The 22,003-nt window shown below is 35.3% G+C and overlaps 1 protein-coding gene across 2 annotated transcripts in view; it reads left to right on the top strand.

The window, feature by feature from the left end:
• Positions 1 to 22,003, top strand: part of ANKRD13C (ankyrin repeat domain 13C) — a 91,095-nt gene that overhangs the window by 24,617 nt on the left and 44,475 nt on the right. For both annotated transcript variants that reach the window (XM_043575258.1, XM_043575259.1), the window contains exons 3-4: positions 16,134 to 16,238; positions 21,722 to 21,807. In XM_043575258.1, coding sequence (XP_043431193.1) covers positions 16,134 to 16,238; positions 21,722 to 21,807 — 191 coding nt within the window. The remainder of the gene's footprint in view (positions 1 to 16,133; positions 16,239 to 21,721; positions 21,808 to 22,003) is intronic.

Here is a 22,003-nt window from a genome sequence, read left to right as displayed (position 1 = left end):
GCGAGATCATGACCTGAGCTGAAGTCAGCCGCTTAACCGACTGAGCCACCCAGGCGCCCCTATTTACTTATTCTTTAAAACAAAAACTTCATAGATGATTTAAAAGATTTACTTTGAGAGAGAGTAAGACAGAGTGTGAGCAGGATAGGGGCAGAGAGAAAGGGGAGACACAGAATCGGAAACAGGCTCTGGGCTCTGAGCTGTCAGCACAGAGCCTGATGGGGGGCTTGAACTCACGAACGATGAGATTATGACCTGAGCTGAAGTCAGATGCTTAACCAACTGAGCCAGCCAGGCGCCCCTGAAATATTTACTTTTTAAGGTTATTCCTAGAAGTGATAAAATCTTAGTTATCTGGCGTCCCAATAATCCTGGAGAGTGAGGATTTCAGATAGCTGATTAGTAACATTTTGAGTGCTGGATTTTTAAATTTTAGATGTGTTTGATAAAAACCTTTTAAAAACATAATCTTAAATTTTTAAACAGGCTAATGAATTTTTGTTAACATTTTTTCTTTCTGATAACCTAGAAGTATCATTTTGGGACAACTATTATTGATACAAAGTATAATACAGTTAGTGTAAACATTTGATCTGATCCCAGGGGTGTTATCAGTACTTGCTTTGTTGAAAAACAAAATTTTTTTGTCAGTTTGGTTTTTAAGTTTATATGCCTAAGCACATGATCTGTAGGATAATTTAATATTGACTTTAATTCTGTATAAATTGGTGACTCGTATTTTGTTTTCATTTTTAAATTTATTTTATGCTGTTTTTTTTTTTTACCTTCTTGCAAGAAATACGAGTAACTTCAAAGTTAAGAGAGATTTATTAAGAGGCTACATATTGTAGAAACTCAAGAAATGGGGACTACCTATGTCTCAGACTCTGTCTACCTACTTACCTACCATCTGTCTATCTCTTCTGGTGTGTCTGCTGTTCTTTATGTATATGTAAATTATAGATATAATATTTATAACACTAAGAGGAGACAAAGCAAATATGATAAAATGTTAACAACTATTGAACCTAGGTAGAGAGTATTTAAATGTTCATTGAGATCATCTGTTTTTCTGTATGTTTGAAATTTTTTATAGTATTCAAAGAGAAACAGAATTGGTATTGTTATGCTTTATCATAGGTTTAAATTTTTTTTGTTGTTGACATTTATTCATTTTTGAGAGACAGAGCATGAGCGGGGAAGGGGCAGAGAGAGAGGGAGACACAGAATCGGAAGCAGGCTCCAGGCTCTGAGCTGTCAGTACAGAGCCCGACACGGGGCTTGAACTCTCAAACTGCGAGATCATGACCAGAGCCAAAGTCGGACGCTCAACCGACTGAACCACCCCGGTGCCCCTATCATAGGTTTATATTAGCATGTCTAAATTATGTTTCACAGAACATTAGTTTTATGGCATACTAATAATATTTAAGGGAAAATATTTCCAGGTCAAATCGATTTGGAAAATAGTGGGTTTAATAACTATTAAGCAGTTTTCTTTATTATGGACTTTCTTAGAACTTTGATACGCTTATATGCACTGTGACCTTCTGAGTTGGGGCAGGTGTTGGATATAGAGTCATTATTCCCCAAAGTTATCTGATTTTTTTCCACATGTATCCTGAGAGATTAGAGTTCTGTGGAAGGTATTTTGGGGAAACATTTGGTTAAGTGATTCAGGATCTGCACATAATGTCAATATTTGCTTTTTCTGAGTCCTTTTCATATAGAGTAGGTCCAACCATTAATAATACTGATCCATTTTACATTAAAACAATTTTTTTAATGTTTATTTATTTTTGAGAGAAAGAGAGACAGAGCATGAGTGGGGGAGGGGTAGAGAGAGACAGAGACACAGAATCCAAAGCAGGCTCCAGGCTCTGAGCTGTGAGCACAGAGCCTGACGCAGAGCTTGAACTCACGAGCTGTGTGATCATGACCTGAGCCAAAGTCAGATGCTTAACTGCCTGAGCCACCCAGGCACCCCCCATTTACGTTTTTTTTACTTGTATATTCTTTTTTGCTTTTTTCTTTATGACCTTTAAACATTTTTGAAATTTGATTACACAGGAGTGTTATTGAAATGTGTAGTGGAAGATAAAACATCTACCTTATTGGGGTGCCTGGGTGGCTCACTTGGTTAAGCATCTGACTTCAGCTCAGGTCATGATCTCATGGTTCATGACTTTGAGCCCCACATCAGGCTTTCTGCTGTCAGCACAGCACCCGCTTTGGATCCTCTGTTGCCTACTCTCTCTGCCCTCCCCCACTCATTCTCTCTTTATCTCTCTCTCAAAAATAAACATTAAACAAATATATAAGGGTGCCTGGGTGGTTCAGTTGGTTAAGTCCAACTCTTGGTTTCGCTCAGGTCATGATCTCATGGTTTTGTGAGTTCAAGTCCGGTGTCAGGCTCTGTACTGATGGTACAGAACCGGCTTGGGATTCTCTGCCTCCCTGTCGCTCTGCCCTGCCCTCTCCAACTCTCATTGTCTCTGTCTCTCTTAAGATAAATAAACTTAAAAAAATATATATTATATATATACATATATATATATACACACATGTATATACATATATATATATGAATCTACCTTATTAATTCTGTAATTTAATTTTGCATGGTACCATTGTTCAGTCTATGCCACTCCATTTCATCTTCTTCTTTAGAGAGAAATGTACTGTACCTTTACTGATTCATTGTTGAAGGAGCACTTGCTGTTTGTATACTTATTTGTAAACACAGTAAAAATACCCAAACAATATTTGTTGATTGATTTAAAGAGAAGTACCCCAGGACTTTTGCACTTTTATTTACTTCTGTCATTCATCTTAACTTAATAACTGTTCCTTTCACCATTGCAATCTGATTTTTTTTCTGTATTTCTGGGTCTATTGACCATGTTGGCCTTTGAGGCTGGGAAGTTGTTGAACTATAGATTTGAACTGAAATGGAAAGAACATCATACTTAAAGAAGGTTTCGGGAATCTTTAGAAGAAGAAATACAAAAGAAATCTTTTCTTATCCTTTTGGTTAGACATCATAGAAAGGTTCTTCAGATCAGTTGCTTCAACTTTCAATTCATTCTTTTGGATCTGCAGTTTTAAATTTTTTGTCTGAAATAACTCTAGAGTTATTATAATTTCTCACTCTCATAAGAGTGTGTCTGGATGTTCTCTTTTGTTTGCACTGTCCTATTTATCTTATTCTCTCTCTTTGTATTTTATTACCTTTATAAATCTTGCTTATTTATATGTGATTTCTGTTCCTCATAATTTCATTTTATCCATATTCCTTAAGGCCCAGCTTCTTTGTTGCATTTATATATTTTCTTAAAAAAATAATTTATTGTCATGTTGGCTAACATACAGTGTATATAGTGTAGTTTTGGCTTCAGGAGTAGATTCCTGTGATTCATCACTTACATACAACACCCAATGCTCATCCCAACAAATGCCCTCCTCAATACCCATTTCCCATTTTCCCTTCTCCTCCAAGCTCCCTCCCCCATCAACTATTAGTTCTCTGTCTTTAGAAGTATGTTATGGTTTGCCTCCCTCTCTGTAATTTGTTTTTCTTCCCTTCCCCTATGGTCTTCTGCTAAGTTTCTCAAATTCCACATATAAATGAAAACATACAATATCTGTCTTTTTCTGACTGGTTTATTTCACTTAGCGTAATACCATCCAGTTCCATCCATGTTGTTGCAAATGGCAAGGTTTCATTCTTTTACATTGCTGAGTACTATTCCATTGTATAAATATACCACATCTTCTTTACCCATTCATCAGTTTATGGACATTTGGCTCTTTCCATAATTTGGCTATTGTTGATGGCACTGCTATATATAAACATTGGGGTTCATGTACCCCTATGAATCACTCCTGTATCCTTTGGATAAATTCTAGTAGTGCTATTGATGGGTCATAGGGTAATTCTATTTTAATTTTTTGAGGAATCTCCACGTTGTTTTCCAGAGTGGCCGCATCAGTTTGCATTCCTACCAGCAGTGCAAGAGGGTTCCCGTTTCTCCACATCCTCGCCATCATCTGTTGTTTCCTGAGTTGTTAATTTTAGCCACTCTGACTGGTGTGAGATGGATCTCAATGTGGTTTTGATTGTATTTCCCTGATGACGCGGGATGTTGAGCATCTTTTCATGTGTCTGTTAGCCATCTGGGTATCTTCTTTGGAAAAGTGTCTATTCATGTCTTCTGCCCATTTCTTCGCTGGATTATTTGTTTTTCAGGTGTTGAGTTTGGTAAGTTTTGATACTAACCCTTTATCTGATAGGTCATTTGCAAATACCTTCTCCTATTCTGTTGGTTGACTTTTAGTTTTGTTGATTTCTTTCCTTTGCTGTGTAGAAGCTTTTTATCCTGATGAAGTGCCAATAGTTCATTTTTGCTATTATTTCACTTGCTGTCAGAGACCTGTCAAGTAAGAAGTTGCTGCGGCCGAGGTCAAAGAGATTGTTGCCTGTTTTCTCTCTAGGGTTTTGATGGTTTCCTGTCTCACATTTAGGCCTTTCATCCATTTTGAGTTTATTTTTGTATGGTGTAAGAAAGTGGTCCAGTTTCATTCCTACATGTTGCTGTCCAATTCTCCCGACACCATTTGCTAAAGAGACTTTTTTCCATCGGTTATTCTTTCCTGCTTTGTCAAAGATTAGTTGGCCATACATTTGTGGGTCTAGTTGTGGGTTCTCTCTTCTATTCCATTGGTCTGTGTGTCTGTTTTTGTGCCGATACCATACTGTCTTGATGATTACAGCTTTGGAGTAGAGGCTAAAGTTTGGGATTTAGTGATGCCTCCCACTTTGGTTTTCTTTTTCAACATCACTTTGCCTGTTCAGAGTCCTTTGTGGTTCCATACACATTTCAGGATTATTTGTTCTAGCTTTGAGAAGAATGCTGGTGTAATTTTGATTGGGATTGCATTGAATGTATAGATTGGGAAGTGTTGACATTTTAACAATATTTGTTCTTCCGATCCATGAGCATGGAATGTTTTTCCATTTCTTTGTGTCTTCTTCAATTTCTTTCATAAACTTACTATAGTTTTCAGCATATAGATCTTTTACCTCTTTGCTTAGGTTTATTCCTAGGTATTTTATGATTCTTGGTGTAATTGTAAATGGGATCGATTCCTTGATGTCTCTTTCTGTTGCTTTATTATTGGTATGTAGAAATGCAACCAATTTCTGTACATTGATTTTATATCCTGAAACTTTGCTAAATTCATGTATCTGTTCTACCAGTGTTTTGGTGGAGTCGTTCAGGTTTTCCATGTAGTGTATCATGTCATCTGTGAAAAGTGAAAGTTTGACTTCTCCTTTGCCAGTTTAGATGCCTTTTACTTCATTTTGTTGTCTGATTGCTGAGGCTAGGACTTCTAACACTATGTTAAACAACACTGGTGAGAATGGACGTCTCTCTCTCTCTCTCTCTCTCTCTCTCTCTCTCTCTCTCTCTCCTTGCCCCTCCCATACACACACACTTTCTCTCAAAATAAATAAATAAGCTTAAAAAAAAAAATAGCCTAGTGGGTATCCTTGCACATCTTCCTTCTTTTTTATATAACAGAGGGGATTAGTTTGTTTTTAATGAAGTTAAATCACTATATACAGTACTATGCTATATTTTTGTTTTCATTCAAAAGTTTATCATGAAATAGTTGTACAAGTTCATAGATCTTTATGAATGTTTATGTTCCTCTAACTTCTTTATATGTACACACATACACACCTATTTTCATAAAACTTGATGGTAGGTTTCTTGAAGGGAGAATCCATTTTACTTACTTACTTGTTTATTTATTTATAAAATTCTTTTTAACTGAAAAAAAAATTCTTTCTTTTCAGTTTTTCCAAGTTTTTATTTATTCTGGTTAACATACAGGGTAAAATTTGTTTCAGGTATAGAATTTAGTGGTTTATCACTTACATACAATACCCAGTGCTCATCAGAGCAACTGCCCTCCTCAATACCCATCACCCATTTAACCTATCCCACTGTCCAGTAACCCTCAGTTTGTTCTCCTTGGTTGAGAGTCTGTTTTGTGATTTGCCTCTCTCTTGTTTTCCCCCTATTGTTCGTCTCTTTTGTTTCTTAAATTCCACATATGAGTGAAATCATATGGTATTTGTCTTTGTCTGACTGACTTATGTCATTTATCGTAATAGTCTCTGGCTCTATCCCTATCATTGCAAATGGCAAGATTAAATTCTTTCTGATGACTAATATTCCCATTGTGTGTGTGTGTGTGTGTGTGTGTGTGTGTGTGTGTGTATACATACACATAATTACACACCACATCTCCTTTATCCATTTATCTGTTGATGGGCATTTGGGTTTTTTTCCAGAATTTGGTTATTGATAATGCTGCTATAAACATTGATGTGCATGTATACCTTTGAATTAGTATTTTTGTATCCTTTGAGTAAATATCTAGTCTTGCAATTGCTGGATCATAGGGTAGTTCTAGTTTTAACTTTTTGAGGAAACTCCATATTGTTTTCCACTGTGGCTGCACCAATTTGCATTCTCACCTACAGTGTAGGAGGGTTCCCTGTTTTCCACATCCTCGTCAACATCCATTGTCTCCTGTGTTGTTAATTTTAGCCATTCTGACAGGTATGAAGTAGTATCTCATCATAGTTTTGATTTGTATTTTCCTAATGATGAATGATGTTGAGCATCTTTTCATGTGTCTGTTGGCCATCTGGATGTCTTCTTTGGAAAAATGTCTATTCATGTCTTTTGCCCGTTTCTTAACTGGATTGTTTGTTTTTTGGGTGTTGAGTTTAATAAGTTCTTTATAGATTTTTGGATATAACCCTTTGTAAGATATGACATTTATAGATATCTTCTCCCATTCTATAATTTTCCTGATTGATTCCTTTGCTGTGCAGAAGCATCTTATCTTGATAAGGTCCTAGTAGTTCATTTTTGCTTTTGTTTCCCTTGCTTTTGGAGACATGTCTAGTAAGATGTTGCTGTGGCTGATGTCAAAGAGGTTTCTGCCTGCATTCTTCTCTAGGATTTTGATGGTTCCTTGTGTCACATTTGGTTCTTTCATCTATTTTGAATTTATTTTTGTGTATGGTGTAAGTAAGTAGTCTAGTTTCATTCTTTTGCATATTGCTGTCCAGTTTTCCCAACACCATTTCTTAAAGAGACTGTCTTTTTTCCACTGGGTATTTTTTTCCTGCTTTGTCAAAGATTAGTTGACCATATAGTTGTGGGTCTTTTTACGGGGTTTCTGTTCATTCCATTGATCCATGTGTCTGTTTTTGTGCCAGTACCATACTGTCTTGATTACTGCAGCTTTGTAACATAACTTGAGGTCTAGAATTGTGATGCCTCCAGCTTTGCTTTTCTTTTTCAGATTGCTTTAACTCTTTGAGGTCTTTTGTGGTTCCATACAAATTTTAGGATTGTTTGTTCTAGCTCTGTGAAAAATGCTGGTGGTAGTTAGATAGGGGTTGCTATAAATGTGTAGATTGCTTTGGGTGGTATAGACAATTTAACAATATTTGTTCTTCCTGTCTGTGAGCATGGAATGTCTTTCCATTTCTTTGTGTTATTTTCAATTTCTTTCATCAGTGTTTTATAGATTCAGAGTACAGATCTTTTACCATTTTGGTAATGTTTATTCCTAGGTATCTTACAGTTTTTGGTGCAATTGTAAATGGGATTGATTCCTTGATTTCTCTTTGTGCTGCTTCATTATTGGTATACAGAAATGGAACAGATTTCTCTATGTTGATTTTGTATCCTGTGACTTTACTGAATTCATGTGTCAGTTCTAGCGGTTTTTGGTGGAGTCTTTTGGGTTTTCTATATAGAGTATCATGTCATCAGCAAATAGTGAAAGTTTGACTTCTTCCTTGCCAATTTAGATGCCTTTTATTTCTTTTTGTTATCTGATTGCTGAGGTGAGTACTTCCAGTATTATGTTAAATAACCGTGGTGAGAGTGGGCCTCCCTGTCTTGTTCCTGGCCCTAGAGGGAGAGCTCTCAGGTTTCCCCATTGAGGCTGATACTAGCTATTGAATTTTCATATATGGGTTTTACTATGTTGAGATATGTTCCCTTTATCTCTACTTTGCTGAAGGTTTTTATCATGAATGGATATTGTACTTTGTCAAATGCTTTTTCTACATCTAATGAGAGGATCATATGTTTCTTATCCTTACTTTTATTAATGTATCACAGTGATTGATTTGTGAAAATTGAGCTACTCTTACAGGCCAGGAATAAATCCCACTTGATCATGGTGATTGATTCTTTTAATGTACTGTTGGATATGATTTGCTGGTATCTTTTTGAGAATTTTTGCATCCATGTTCATCAGGGATATTGGCCTGTAGTTCTTTTTTTAGTGGAGTCTTTGGTTTTGGAATCAGGGTAATTCTGGCCTCATCAAATGAGTTTGGAAGTTTTCCTTCCATTTCTATTTTTTGGAATAGTTTGAGAAGAATAGGTATTAACTCTTTAAATGTTTGGTAGTATTCCCCTGTGAATTCCTTCTGGCCCTGGACTTTGGTTTGTTGGGTGATTTTTGACTACTGATTCAGTTTCTTTCCTTTTTATCAGTTTGTTCAAATTTTCTATTTCTTCCTGTTTTAGTTTTAGTAGTTTATATGTTTCTAAGACTTTTCATTTCTTCCAGATAGTCTGATTTGTTGGCATATAATTTTTCATAATATTCTCTTATAATTGTATTACTGTGGTGTTGGTTGTTATTTCTCTTCTCTCTTTTGTTATTTTATTCATTTGGGTCCTTTTACTTTTCTTTTTGATAAGTCTGGCAAGATTTTATTAATTTTTATTAATATTTTTATTAATTTTATTAATTTTTTAAGAGAACCAGCTCCTGGTTTAATTGATTTGTTCTGCTTTTTTGTTTGTTTCTATATCATTTATTTCTGCTCTAATTTTTATTATTTCCCTTTTTCTGCTGGTAGGTTTTGTTTGTTCTTTTTATAGCTCTGTTAGTAAGGCTAGGTTGTTTGAGATTTTTCTTGCTTTTTGACATAGACCTGTATTGCTATATATAGTTCTCTCTTATGACTGTTTTACTATATCCCAAAGGTTTTAGATGACTGTGTTTTCATTTTTATGAGTTTCCATGTATTTTTTAATTCCTTCTTTAATTTTCTGGTTGACCCTTCATTCTTTAGTAGCATGTTCTTTAACCTCCATGTAGTTGTGGTCTTTCCACTTTTTTCTTATGGTTGACTTCAAGTTTCATAGCTTTGTTGTCAGAAAAGATACATGGTATGATCTCAGTTTTTTTGTATTTATTGAGGTCTGATTTGTGACCCAGTATGTGATCTATTCTGGAGAATGGTCCATGTGCATTTGAAAAAAAATGTGTATCATTTAAAGCTAGTTTTTTATTTAAAACTAGTATTTCCTTGTTTTTCTGTTTAAGATGATCTGTCCATTGATGTAAGTGGGGTATTAAAGTTGCTTACTATTATTGTATTATTATCAATGAGTTCTTTTATGTTTTTTTTTTTTTTTTAAGTTTATTTATGTATTTTGAGAGAGACAGCAGACGTGTGAGCTGGGGAGGGGCAGAGAGAAAGAGAGAGAAAGAATCCCAAGCAATTCCACACTGTCAGTGCATAGTCTGACTTGGGGCTCAAGCCTTGGAACTGAGATCATGACCTGAGCTGAAATCAAGGGTTGGTCACTTAACCACTTGAACCACCCAAGTACCTCTTTTGTTTGTTATTAATTGTTTTATCTGTTTGGGTGTTGCCAATTTGAGGGCATAAATATTTCAATTGTTGCATCTTTTTGTTGGATAGTCCCCTTTATTATGATATAGTGCCCTTCTTCATCTCTTGTTAGAGTCTTTGTTTTGGAATGTAGCTTGTCTGGGAGTACCTGTGTGACTCAGTCAGTTGAGCGTCCAACTCCTGATTTCAGATCAAGTCCTGATCTCATGTTCATGAATTTGAGCCCTGCTTTGAGCTCTGTGCTGGGAGCACAGATCCTGCTTGGAATTCTCTCTCCCTCTCTCTGCCCCTCACCCACATTCTCTCTTTCTCTCTTTCTGTCTCACTCTGTCTCTCTCAAAATAAATAAAACGTAAAAAATGTAGTTTGATGTAAGTATTGTAACTCTTGCTTTCTTTTGACAACCATTTGCATGATAAATATTTATCCTCTCATTTTCGATCTGCAGGTGTCTTTAGATCTAAAATGATTCTCTTGTAGGCAGCATATAGATGGTTGCTTTTTATTTTTTTTTATCCATTTTGACACCCTGTGTCTTTTGATTGGAGCATTTAGTCCATTAATTTCAGAGTAATTATTGATATGTGTTAGTGCTGATTTATTACCTGTTTTGTCATGATTCCTGGAGATTTTCTCTGTTTCTTTCTAGTCTTATGTGACTTTTGGTCTTTCCATCCCACTCAAAGAATCCCCTTTAACATTTCTTGTAGGGCTGATTTAGTGTTCATGAACTCCTTTGGTTTTTGTTTGTATGGGAAACTCTTTATCTCTCCTTCTGATCTGAATGAGTATTCTTCTTTGCAGATTTTTCTCATTTAGCATGTTGAGTATATTATGCCACTCCCTTCTGGTTTGCCAAGTATCTGTGGAGAGAGATGCTACTAACCTTATGGGTCTTACCTTGTGAGTTAGGGATTTCCTTTGTCTGGATGCTTTTAGGATTTTTTCTTTATCAGTAGATTTTGCAGATTTAATTATAATATGTCTTCGTGTTAGCCTGCTTTTTATTGATTTTGATGGGAGTTCTCTCTACCTCCTGGATTTGGATGCCTGTTTTTTGCCCCAGATTAATAAGTTTTCAGCTGTTATTTCCTCCAGTAAACCTGCTCCCTTTTCATTCTCTTCTTTTTCTGGGACTCCTATGATAAGGATGTTACTAAGTTTGATGGAGTCACTGAGTTCCCTAAGTCTATTCCTGTGATATATCATTCTTCTTTCTCTTTTGTTGAGCTTCATTATTTTACATGATTCCATTTCTGTATCACTTGTTCATTCCTGTGCTGCTTCTATCCTTGTGGTCATTACAACCAATTAGTTTTGAACCTCAGATGCTGCATTTTTTTCATTTTTGCCTACTTGTTTTTTAGCTCTTTTATGTCTGTGGTAAGTCATGTCCCTGATGTCTTCCATGCTTTTCTCAAGTCCAGTTAGTATCCTTATGACTGTTGCTTTAAATTTTGCATCAGGCATATTATATGTGTTTCAATTTAATCTTTGGCTATGACCTTTTCTTGTTCTTTCTTTTGGGATGAATTCCTCTGGCTTGGCATTTTGTCTTGGTCTCTGTCTTCTCTCTGTGTTAGAAAATCCTGTTGTGTTTCCTGTTCCTGCGTTTAATGGCTTTATGAAGAAGAGGTCATTTAATGTCCAGGGCCTGGTGCTTCAGGAAGTGTCTCTGGTGTTTGCTGTGTGCACTCTGCTGCTGTATTTTGGCTGCTCTCTCCCTTAGGTCAGTCATCTGCAGAGGCTCTCCTTGCTTCCCCTCATGCATCCTAGGTGTTTTTCAGATTGCTGTTTTCACACTGTCTCCAGGTTGCTTGCTTGCTTGCTTGTCTGGAACAGTGCTGTGCACTTTGGGCTCTATCACAGCCAAACTTGCTGACTTTTAAAACTCCAAACTTTAGGTACCTGGTGTGGCAGGGCCTGTATTGGTCTTCCGGGTGAGGGTCTCACTGTGCTGGGACAGATGCAGGTTTGACCCAGAAAGGTAGTCACGACAGCATGCAGCGGCATGGGATTTGGACCGAAGCAGGCAAACAGCCATTTTCCCAGTTAGCCACCCTCAGTAGGTGCCTCTGCACTTATGCTGAGGGATGGAGGAGTGAAATGACACTCACTAACTCCTTTGTTCACAGAGAGGCAATGGCACCTGTCACAGATACCTCCAAGAAGAGGGAACAGTCTCCCTCCATGTGCTCTAGGCAATCCTCAGATTGCACTGTCTGCCCTGGGGTTGCTTGCCTGACTTCTCTCCAGAAGTAGGGCAGTGCCCTCAGGTCTCTATCCCAGCCAAGCCCACAGGGCTCCAAAACTCCAGTCTTTGAGCCCTGCTGTTTGCAAAAACTCATGAAAATCAGCCCCTTTTGTTTTCCCAGCCAATGGCTTTGGGGAAGTATTCTCCTTGTGCTTATTCCTGTTCACTCCACTCTCTTGTCTTTCTCTATGACCAGGGCTCCCTCCCTTCCCCAGCACCTGTAGTCCTTTTCAACCCCAAACCACTTCTCTGGGCTTCCTACCTTCCTCAGTATGCCCCCCCTCCCCCAGTTGTGCAGTGTTTTCTTTCAGTCCTCAGGTAAATTTTTTGGGTATTTAGAATGATTTGATAGTTATCTAGCTGTGTTTGAGGGACGAGGCAATCCTAAGTTCCTCCCACTCTACCGCCATCTTAGCTTCTGCCCCTCTTACCTCTCTTCTTTCAGTAAACATGTTAGCAATCTGCTGGATATTCTTCCATACTTTTCCCCATGTTTATTATTACATATAAAAGTGTATGTGAATCTAAACACATACTTACAAAGGTAATTAAGTTATTTTCTAAAAAATGGGATCATAATACACTTCTGCGTGAGCAGATTTGTGATATCATTCAGCAGTACAACGTGGACATTCTTTTATATCTGTTGGGATGGCTTAAATTCATTCTTTTTAAACATGTGTTTTTGGGGTACCTGGATGGCTCATTTAGTAGAGCATGTGACTTCTGATCTCAGGGTCATGAGTTCAAGCCTTACATTGGGTGTAAAGCTTACTTAAAAAGTTAAACAAAATAAAAATTTGTCTTGTTTCCATTCTTTTTTCTTTCAGTGCTTCATTATGAAAAATTACATATACTCAGAAAAACAGAAATATGATCACAATGAATATTCAGATACTCTGTACCTAGGTTCAGTGTTTGATAACATTTTGTCAGATTTGCTTTGTCTTTCTCTTAGTGTTATATATATTATTTTTTCTGTTTCGTTTGAAAGTTTCACATAGACATCATGACATTTTACCTCCAAATACCTTAGCATGCATCTCTAAGAATAAGGACATTCTCTTTCATAACCACAATATTCTTATCACTTAAGAAAATTAATATTATTATAATCTCTAATATCTAATCCATATTAAAATTTTTCCAGTTGTTCCAAAAATGTCCTTTATATGTCCTTTATATTGAGTCAAAACTCAATTAATTGAGGTTTAGTCATTGCATTTGGTTGTTATATCACATTATTTTAATATAGAAAAGTTTGCCTGCTTTTTTTTCTTCCTTTATACCTTACTTTTTGAATTGCATGCCAGTCAATTTGTAGAATGTCCTTCATCTCAGATTTGCCTGATTATTTTCTCATGATGTGATTTAACTTATTCCTTGTATCTTTCTTCAAATTGAAAATTAGCTATCAAGATTTGATTAGATTCAAGTTAAACATTTCTGGACAAAGTACTACATAGGTGACATTTTGAACTTTATATTGAATCACATTAGAAACACAAACCTGGTTGCTTTGTCTTTTAATATGACACTATTCTTAAAAAATGGCTGTATAACTCTCAACAATAGCCAAATTATGGAAAGAGCCTAAATGTCCATCAACTGATGAATGGATAAAGAAATTGTGGTTTATATACACAATGGAGTACTACGCGGCAATGAGAAAGAGTGAAATATGGCCTTTTGTAGCAACGTGGATGGAACTGGAGAGTGTGATGCTAAGTGAAATAAGCCATACAGAGAAAGACAGATACCATATGGTTTCACTCTTATGTGGATCCTGAGAAACTTAACAGAAACCCATGGGGGAGGGGAAGGAAAAAAAAAAAAAGAGGTTAGAGTGGGAGAGAGCCAAAGCATAAGAGACTCTTAAAAACTGAGAACAAACTGAGGGCTGATGGGGGGTGGGAGGGAGGGGAGGGTGGGTGATGGGTATTGAGGAGGGCACCTGTTGGGATGAGCACTGGGTGTTTTATGGAAACCAATTTGACAATAAATTTCATAAATTGGAAAAAAAAAAAAAAAAAGGATTCCGGACCTCAGTTTCCCCAACTGTAAAACAGGGATAACGATGGTACTTACTTCATAGGGTTAGTAAAGATTAATGAATTAATAGAAATAAAGCGCTTAGTAGCTGGCATGCTGTAGGTGTTCAGTAAACACCAGCAACTGTTAGTTGTCTCCTTATGTGAACCAATAAAGCCCAAATGGACAATAAAAAAAAAAAAAAGGCTGTATATTACTCTAGTGGTATAGATACATCCTATTAATCAGTCATTCTCACATGATGGATATTCACTTAGTTTCCAGTGTATTTTCCATTATAAACTGCTAAAATAAACATTCTTATACATGTATTCTTATACACTGCTACAGATGTTCCTAAGTACCTCTGTGAAATTTCTATTTTACTTTATCTTAATAAAATTTAGTATAGTTATTCCTAGTGCTGTGTGCTAATATAGTTTATTCCTTCTATGACTAGGAATCACATTCTTCTTCCATCTCAGTTAACCTACATCACACTATCATAACACTCTTATTTCCTTCAGAGCACTTACCATTAACTGATATATATATATATATATTATATATATATATATAATATATATATATATATTTCTTAATAGTTTACTTATTTTCTTCTAACAAAGGATGTATGCTGTCTCTCTTTTTTAAATTTGTTTATTTATTTTGAGAGAGACAGAGAGAGTACTAGCAGGAGAGGGGCAGAGAGAGAGAAGGAGAATCTCAAGCAGGTACCACTCTGCCAACGCAGAGCCCAACGCAAAGCTCGAATTCACAAAACCATGAGATCATGACACAAGCCAAAATTGAGTTGAATGCTCAACTGACTAAACCACCCAGGCACCCCAAGATGTAAGCTTTCTGATAGCAAATCCTTAATCTTTTTTCTCACTGCTTATATCCAGGACTTAGTGCTTAGAAATTGCATATAACAGGGACTTAGTTAATATTTGCTGAATGATGGATTGAATGAATGAATCGTTCATTTAGGAAATTTAGAATGGATAGCCATCCTAAATTTCCCATGAGCCTTAGTTTTGAATTTTTTGCCTGTTAATATACTTCTTATTTCTACTTTTTAAGAAGCGTATCCTCAACCTATAGAAAGGATTATACCTTAGACTTACTTTGACTACTGGAAGGACTGTCCAGGGGTACCTGGGTGGCTCAGTTGGTTAAATGTCAGACTTCAGCTCAGGTCATGATCTCAGGGTTTGTGAGTTCGAGTCCCAGGTCAGGCTTTGCGCTGATAGTGTGGAACCTGCTTCAGATTTTCTGTCTCTTTCTCTCAAAAATATATAAACATTAAAAAAAAAAAAGACTGTCCATATTTGTTCTTATAATCATAAACAGATGTTTTCCTCTTTTGGGTTTTATTCTTGAAGTAAAAGAATCGTAACATTTGAAAAGAAGTGTTTATGGAAACATTACTGGTCCTTTTTGAAAGCACATTTTTTTTCTGAAATAAATTAGGAAGTTTCCATTTGACATTCCATACATACACGTCCTCTTTTGATCTTGATTAATAGATAATTTGATTTAAATTACTTTTGGGGATCTTGTTATCTTTTAGACTATGAAAATATTTTCAGAATATTCTTGGGAACAATTATTAAGGAACATAATACTTCCTTGTAGAGAGATCCAATTTATTTTTAAGTAATAGCATGGAGACTCCTTGAATCTGAGATCTAAGGTTTTGAAATAATCTTGTTTAGATATTTTGGGCTTTTAAAAATTATTTTTCTCCATAATACAGTGTTTATTTTATAGATCTATTTATGCTAAAATTTGTTTGTTTCTTTCTTTGAGAGAGAGACAGAGACAGAGCGTGAGTGGGAGGGGCAGAGAGAGAGGGAGACACAGAATCCCAAGTAGGCTTCAGGCTCTGAGCTGAGTACAGTACAGAGTCCAATGTGGGGCTTGAACTCACAAACCAGGAGATCATGACCTGAGCCGAAGTTGTATGCCCAACCAACTGAGCCACCCACGCGCCCCTTAAATTTGTTTCTTAAATTCCTAAATGATTTTTATATTTAGAGATTCTAAAAATTGCATGATTTTTGATATTATTACCACTTTATGTTTCAGAATGTGCTCATTTACTTTTGGCTCATAATGCTCCAGTAAAGGTGAAAAATGCTCAGGGATGGAGCCCGCTGGCGGAAGCCATCAGCTATGGAGATAGACAGATGAGTAAGCAACATAAATTATGTTGTTGATATATATGCTAAAAATATGAAGTGATTTCATTTGACATAATTTTCATTTAGTGTAACTTTCCATAGTATGAAAGGTTTGTAGTTATTTGTAAACTTGTATGTGAATTGTTCATGACTTAGGAACTTGAACATTGGGTAGTACACAAAAAGAATTGAGGAATCGTGTTTAAAAGTATGTTATTATTTTTTCTTCTTTTACAGTATTCTGCTCTTGATATTTTTCCATTGTTTTACTTATTCAGTATAAAGTATTTTTAAAAACACTGAGACCCAAATGTCCTTTTTGGCAACTAAGTTATATGGGAACATTAATTGGAACTGAAAATAATCACAGTGTGTTATAACAGTTATCTTTTTGCTTTAATTGCTGGGTATAGGCTGTGCTGAAAGTGAGAAGCAAATCTCTTTGTTTTAGTCTTTGAGAATTAAAAAAAAGTCACGTATTTTCTCACAGTATACGGAGTGTTCAGTTACTCTACCTCCCCTATTCCTAAGTTTTATTTTTTCAACTTATACAGGTCTTATTTATGTCAAGCACATCTCAATAGTTGAAAATTCTATAAAATTTCAATCTGGATGAATAAAAATATTATTTTTCTGGTAATATCTTTTTATAATTTGAGGCTGAAAATAATTAAATCTAGCCTTGTGGAAGGAACGGTAAAAAAAAATTGGGCAGTTTATTAAAGAAGTGTATAACATTGAACACTCTCAGAATGTTACCATGGATTTAGTTCTGTTTGACGCTACATTTTGGGCTCTTATGCTTTAGCTTTTATGTAATCCACATAGTACATGTTTGTGGACTTTCTGAACACTTTGAGCAACTTTTAATGGTGAAGTTACATTTGGGCTTAAGATTTAATGAGATAAAATAGTGATGATTTAACAATTATATAGTATATATATTTTTTGTTATTTATTGTCCTTTCTGGACAAACATCAAGAAGCCCTTATGAAAGTAACAAACCATACTAATTCTAGAATTATGTCAGGGAAAAGATGAAAATATACAGATCTAATAAACTAAGAATAAAGTCAAAGTTGCAGCAACCAGTCTGAAGAAACTTTCTCTGATGTTTCTAAGCCATTAGCAGAATGGAGAGGAAACCAGATAGATTTCTGGGCTTCTGACTTACACTGAGACTTTTGTGGCTTTCACATAACTTTTTTGTTTTGCACTTGATCTTAGCCAAAAGGCTGAGAAGTGATAACTTTTCTTTTTATGTTTGTATTTATTTATTTTGAGAGAGAGAGAGAGCAAGTGAGCATGTGAGTGAGCGGGGGAAGGGCTGAAGAGGGAGAGGAGAGAGAGGATCCTAAGCAGACTCCGTGCTGTCACCATAGAGCCCATTGAAGGGCTTCATCTCATGAACCGCGAGGTCATGACCTGAGCTGAAATCAAGCCACCCAGGCACCCCAGTAACTTTTATTTAGAGTCAGTGAATTTTTAATGAGTCCTTACTATAAAGCATGTATATAGGGTAAGATGTAGAGAATGAAAACATGGCCTCTGCTCTTGAGGAATTATAGTCTATTGGGTAGCCCAAGAAATAGTTTTCCTGGAAAATCAGTTACTGGATTTTAATTTAAAAGATTGAGCCCCATAGTAGTTGAGGTTTGCTTTTAAAGTGATTTTCTTCTATAGAGTGATGGCTTGGATACACATTCTGAATAGTATTCCATTGTCAATCATTGAATAATTATATATCCATAATTCTTCAGTGGTTTTAAAAAATCATTTCCCATCACATGAAATGGAAATATTTAACTGCTAACTTAAAGGATAATAAACCTAACAACTCTTATGCTACTCTTAAGTATTTAGAAATATTAATATATAACTCTTAAGTACTTAGAAATATTAATATAAAAATATGAATGTGTTTATAATGGTGTTAAATTGGTCTTTACTTTGAGATTGTTTTAAGTATTATGATTTAAGTTTTTGATAGCTTGTGTTACATTAAAACATTCTGGGCATAGAAAGTTACATTATTTGAAAAATCAGAGATAATCTAATATTATAAATTATTACTGAAATATCTAATTAGGAAAATATAATCTAGTATTATACATTATTAGAAAAAACTGTGATCTGTTTCTTTTTTGGTCTGATTTCTGCTAAAGTTTTTGTGCTATAGAACAGTGAGATAATGCTAAACTATTCATCTGAGACTTTTTAGAATTATTTCACTTGAGGGGCACCTAGCTGGCTTAGTCAGAAGAGCATGCAACTCTTGATCTCAAGGTCATGAGTTCAAACCCCATGTTGGGTGAAGTGATTACTAAAAAAAAAAAAAAATTTAAAAGGAATTATTTTATTTTAAAATTAATTTAGGATTATGTTGCTTTCCTGCTTTATGCTGGTTGCATGGTGAACAGTGATCAGTGCAGGACAGTATTACAGATCAGTCTGGGATTTAATCAATTTGATGTTAGATTTGTTGAGTTTGAGTTATCTGTGGTATATCTAGGTAGAACTAAGAAATGGGAAATAATTATTATGGAGCATAGAAAGAAGTAGAGGGCAGAAAGATCCAAATTTAGGTGTACTGAATACTTAAAAAATACTTTATATGGGAAAAGAAGGAAAGAGAAAGATAAGTTGTAGTTTATTGGAGTTCTTCATTGGAGTCTTTGTGTGAATTCTAATATCATTTAAATCCTCTAAAACTAATTTTATCTTTATTATCAGTCATCACTAATGAGATTCTTCTAATATGGGAGTACACATACTGATTCCCCCCGAAAGATTGGTCATTTTTTATAATTGCATTTTGAATGTATGTTTCTAAGACGGTTTGAATTGATATTTTATTTTATTTTGTTTTATTTTATTTTTTAAAATTTATTTATTTTGAGAGAGAGAGTGAGAGAGAGAGAGAGAGAGAGAGAGAGAGAGAGAGGAAGAGAGAATCCTAAGCAGGCAGCATGCTGCTAGAGTACAGCCCGAATCAGGGCTCGAAACCATGAATCTCGAGATCGTGACCTGAGCCAAAATCAAGAGTCAGATGTTTAACCAACTGAGCCACACAGGTGCCACCACAGTGTTATTTTTTAATGTGAAGTTTCATAGAACAAGAATCTCTTTGTCACTATCTTTTTAATAATATTTGGGCATTTTAATTTAATTATTATTTAGTGCATGCCTTTAGTCAGTTCAGTATATTTACCTGGTGAAAAATATGTGGCTTCTGCTTTTCATTAAGCTATCTTTTCTATCTACAAATTGAATTCTTTCCATTTTTTACATTCACAGAGGTTTGTTTGAATTTGAAGGCAAATTGCCTTCCTTGAAGGCAAGGAAGATTAAAGTATTTGAGCTTAGTATTAAAGTATTAAAGTATTTGAGTAGAGAAGAATTATAAAAAGAATTCTACTAGGGGTGTTTGGGTGGCTCAGTCGGTTAGGCATCAGACTCTTGATTTCGGCTCAGGTCATGATCTCTTGGTTGGTGAGATCCTGCCCCGTGGGGGGCTCTGCGCTGACAGCAGTGAGCCTGGCATGGGACTCCCAACTCAGGAATTAGAAATCATGACCTGAGCCAAAGTTGGATGCTCAACTGGCTGAGTCACCTAGCCACCATTAGCATCTAAGAGCTTTAAAAAAGAGAATTACTTTCTTCTGTGATCACCATTTCATTTAAAAAAGACATTTTGAAACAAAAAATGGTATAAAGATTAGTCCTTAAATTGAAAAAAAAGTATATAACTTATAAATAAAGAAGAAACACCAACCTGATTCCAAGTCTTTTTCATTTTGCTGCACATCACTGGAAAGTTGAGAGTTTGGCACTGAAATGTAGACTTGTATTTGGAAACTACTAACCTAGGTCACAGAGCTAGTGTATAACTGAGATGAGGTCCCGTGTTCCTTGGCTTCTAGGTCTCAGCCTCTTCTCTTGTTTCAAAAGACCTTGAGTAATTGAAATGTGCTCTTTGATTTTTGGCTTTTTGAATACAGTGGGGTTATGGTTAGACCTGTGGTTAGAAGAATAGATTACACTAATTTTCAGATTCTTCTCTGGGCTTTTCCTAATTTGGCCAGTGTGGACAGAACAAATCTCGTCCAAGCTTTCACTGCTGTCTTCTTTCCTTTTACTTAAAAAAAAAAAAAAATTTTTTTTTTCAATATTTATTTATTTTTGAGAGAGAGAGAGAGAGAGAGAGAGAGAGCAAGCGAGTGCTGGGGAGGGGCAGAGAGAGGGAGACACAGAATCTGAAGTAGGCTCCAAGCTCTGAGCTGTCAGCTCAGAGCCTGATGTGGGGCTTGAACCCACGATCTCTGAAATCCTGACCTGAGCCGAAGTTGGATGCTTAACCGACTGAGCCACCCTTTTTACTTTTTTTTTTTTTTTAACCTTTTGCTTCTGTATTCCACATAAAGGTTTAAGTAGCTTATAAGAATACATACTATAAAATAGTAAAAACTAACATTTTTTAATGTATATGAATGTATACATGTACATATACATATGTATATACATAATGTATGAAAATATGTCAGGACTAGGAGGAAATCAGCATGTAGTGATATATACATTTTTTTTCCTCAGTGCATATTTTCCATCTTCTCATCTTTTGTAAGGTTTATTTCATTTAAGTATAATATTTTCCCTTATTTCAATACATGTTAGGGATTGATTGGTTTTTGCAAGTCAGTTTTAGACCTTCATTCTAGTAGCTAAAAATTATATTTACTTAATTACAGGCATAGTAGTAACCAATTTATATTGAGCCTTTATATAAATTCCACATAGATTTTATTTTATTTTTAATTAACAAGTGAAAAAAAAAAGAAACTGAAATTTATGGGAAATTAAGTAACTCGTTCACATTTACATATAGCTAATAAGTAGTGAAGCTGGAGTTGCACTTCGGCATTGTAGCTAAATCTCAATCTGAACTATTAAGAAAATACTATGGAGGGCTTCAGGTTTTATTAGATTCAGAAACGCTTTTCACAGATAAAATAGGATCCATTTTTATATTTTTTTCTGCTATGTGGGGATGTGTGAGAGTACAGTCTCTAGTGAGAAAAGAACAGATACACCCAGTAACAATTACAAATAATTAAATTTTTATATAAGTGATATCCAATGGGATCTTTGAGATCTTCTTTTAGATCAGTGTTACAATAGGACATTGTATCATCTGACTGAGATTGATAAATCTTGGCTCACGTAAATACTTACTGATAATTAAAAACTAGGAAAACTAGTGTGAATATAAGTTCATGTTGAGGTGTCTCTTCTCAATTTTCCTTGGGGTTCATAACAGTTTTATTAAACTTATTAATATAGTATTTATATCTATATATATCTTTGTATAAGTAAGTAAGTGATGTTTTCTAGCATGATAAAAATTTTTTTTTGTATAAGTCTTTTTAATTGGGCTATAATTAATAGTCTAGCATGGTGAAAGTTATTTTAAATTGAAACTTTTTAAATTCTAGTTACAGCTCTTTTAAGGAAGCTTAAGCAGCAATCCAGGGAAAGTGTTGAAGAGAAACGACCTCGATTATTAAAAGCCCTGAAAGAGGTAGGCTATATCTCTTTGCTGATCTTTACCTAAAGAGTAATTGTAAGTGTACTTTAAGGCATTTTTAAAAATGCAGTCTAATGCTTACTGATGATTAAGAGTTAAGAAATGGTTTGTCAAAATCCTGTTTGAATTAAGCAATAATGATAAAACAAAATACTCTGATTATAAGGTATAAATTTAATTTTAGGGAAGC

Source organism: Prionailurus bengalensis, chromosome C1 (assembly GCF_016509475.1).
Source record: "Prionailurus bengalensis isolate Pbe53 chromosome C1, Fcat_Pben_1.1_paternal_pri, whole genome shotgun sequence".
NCBI classification, from domain to species: Eukaryota; Metazoa; Chordata; class Mammalia; order Carnivora; family Felidae; genus Prionailurus; species Prionailurus bengalensis.
The sequence above is the reverse complement of the archived record's forward strand: the minus strand, read 5'-3'. Positions and strand labels throughout refer to the sequence as shown.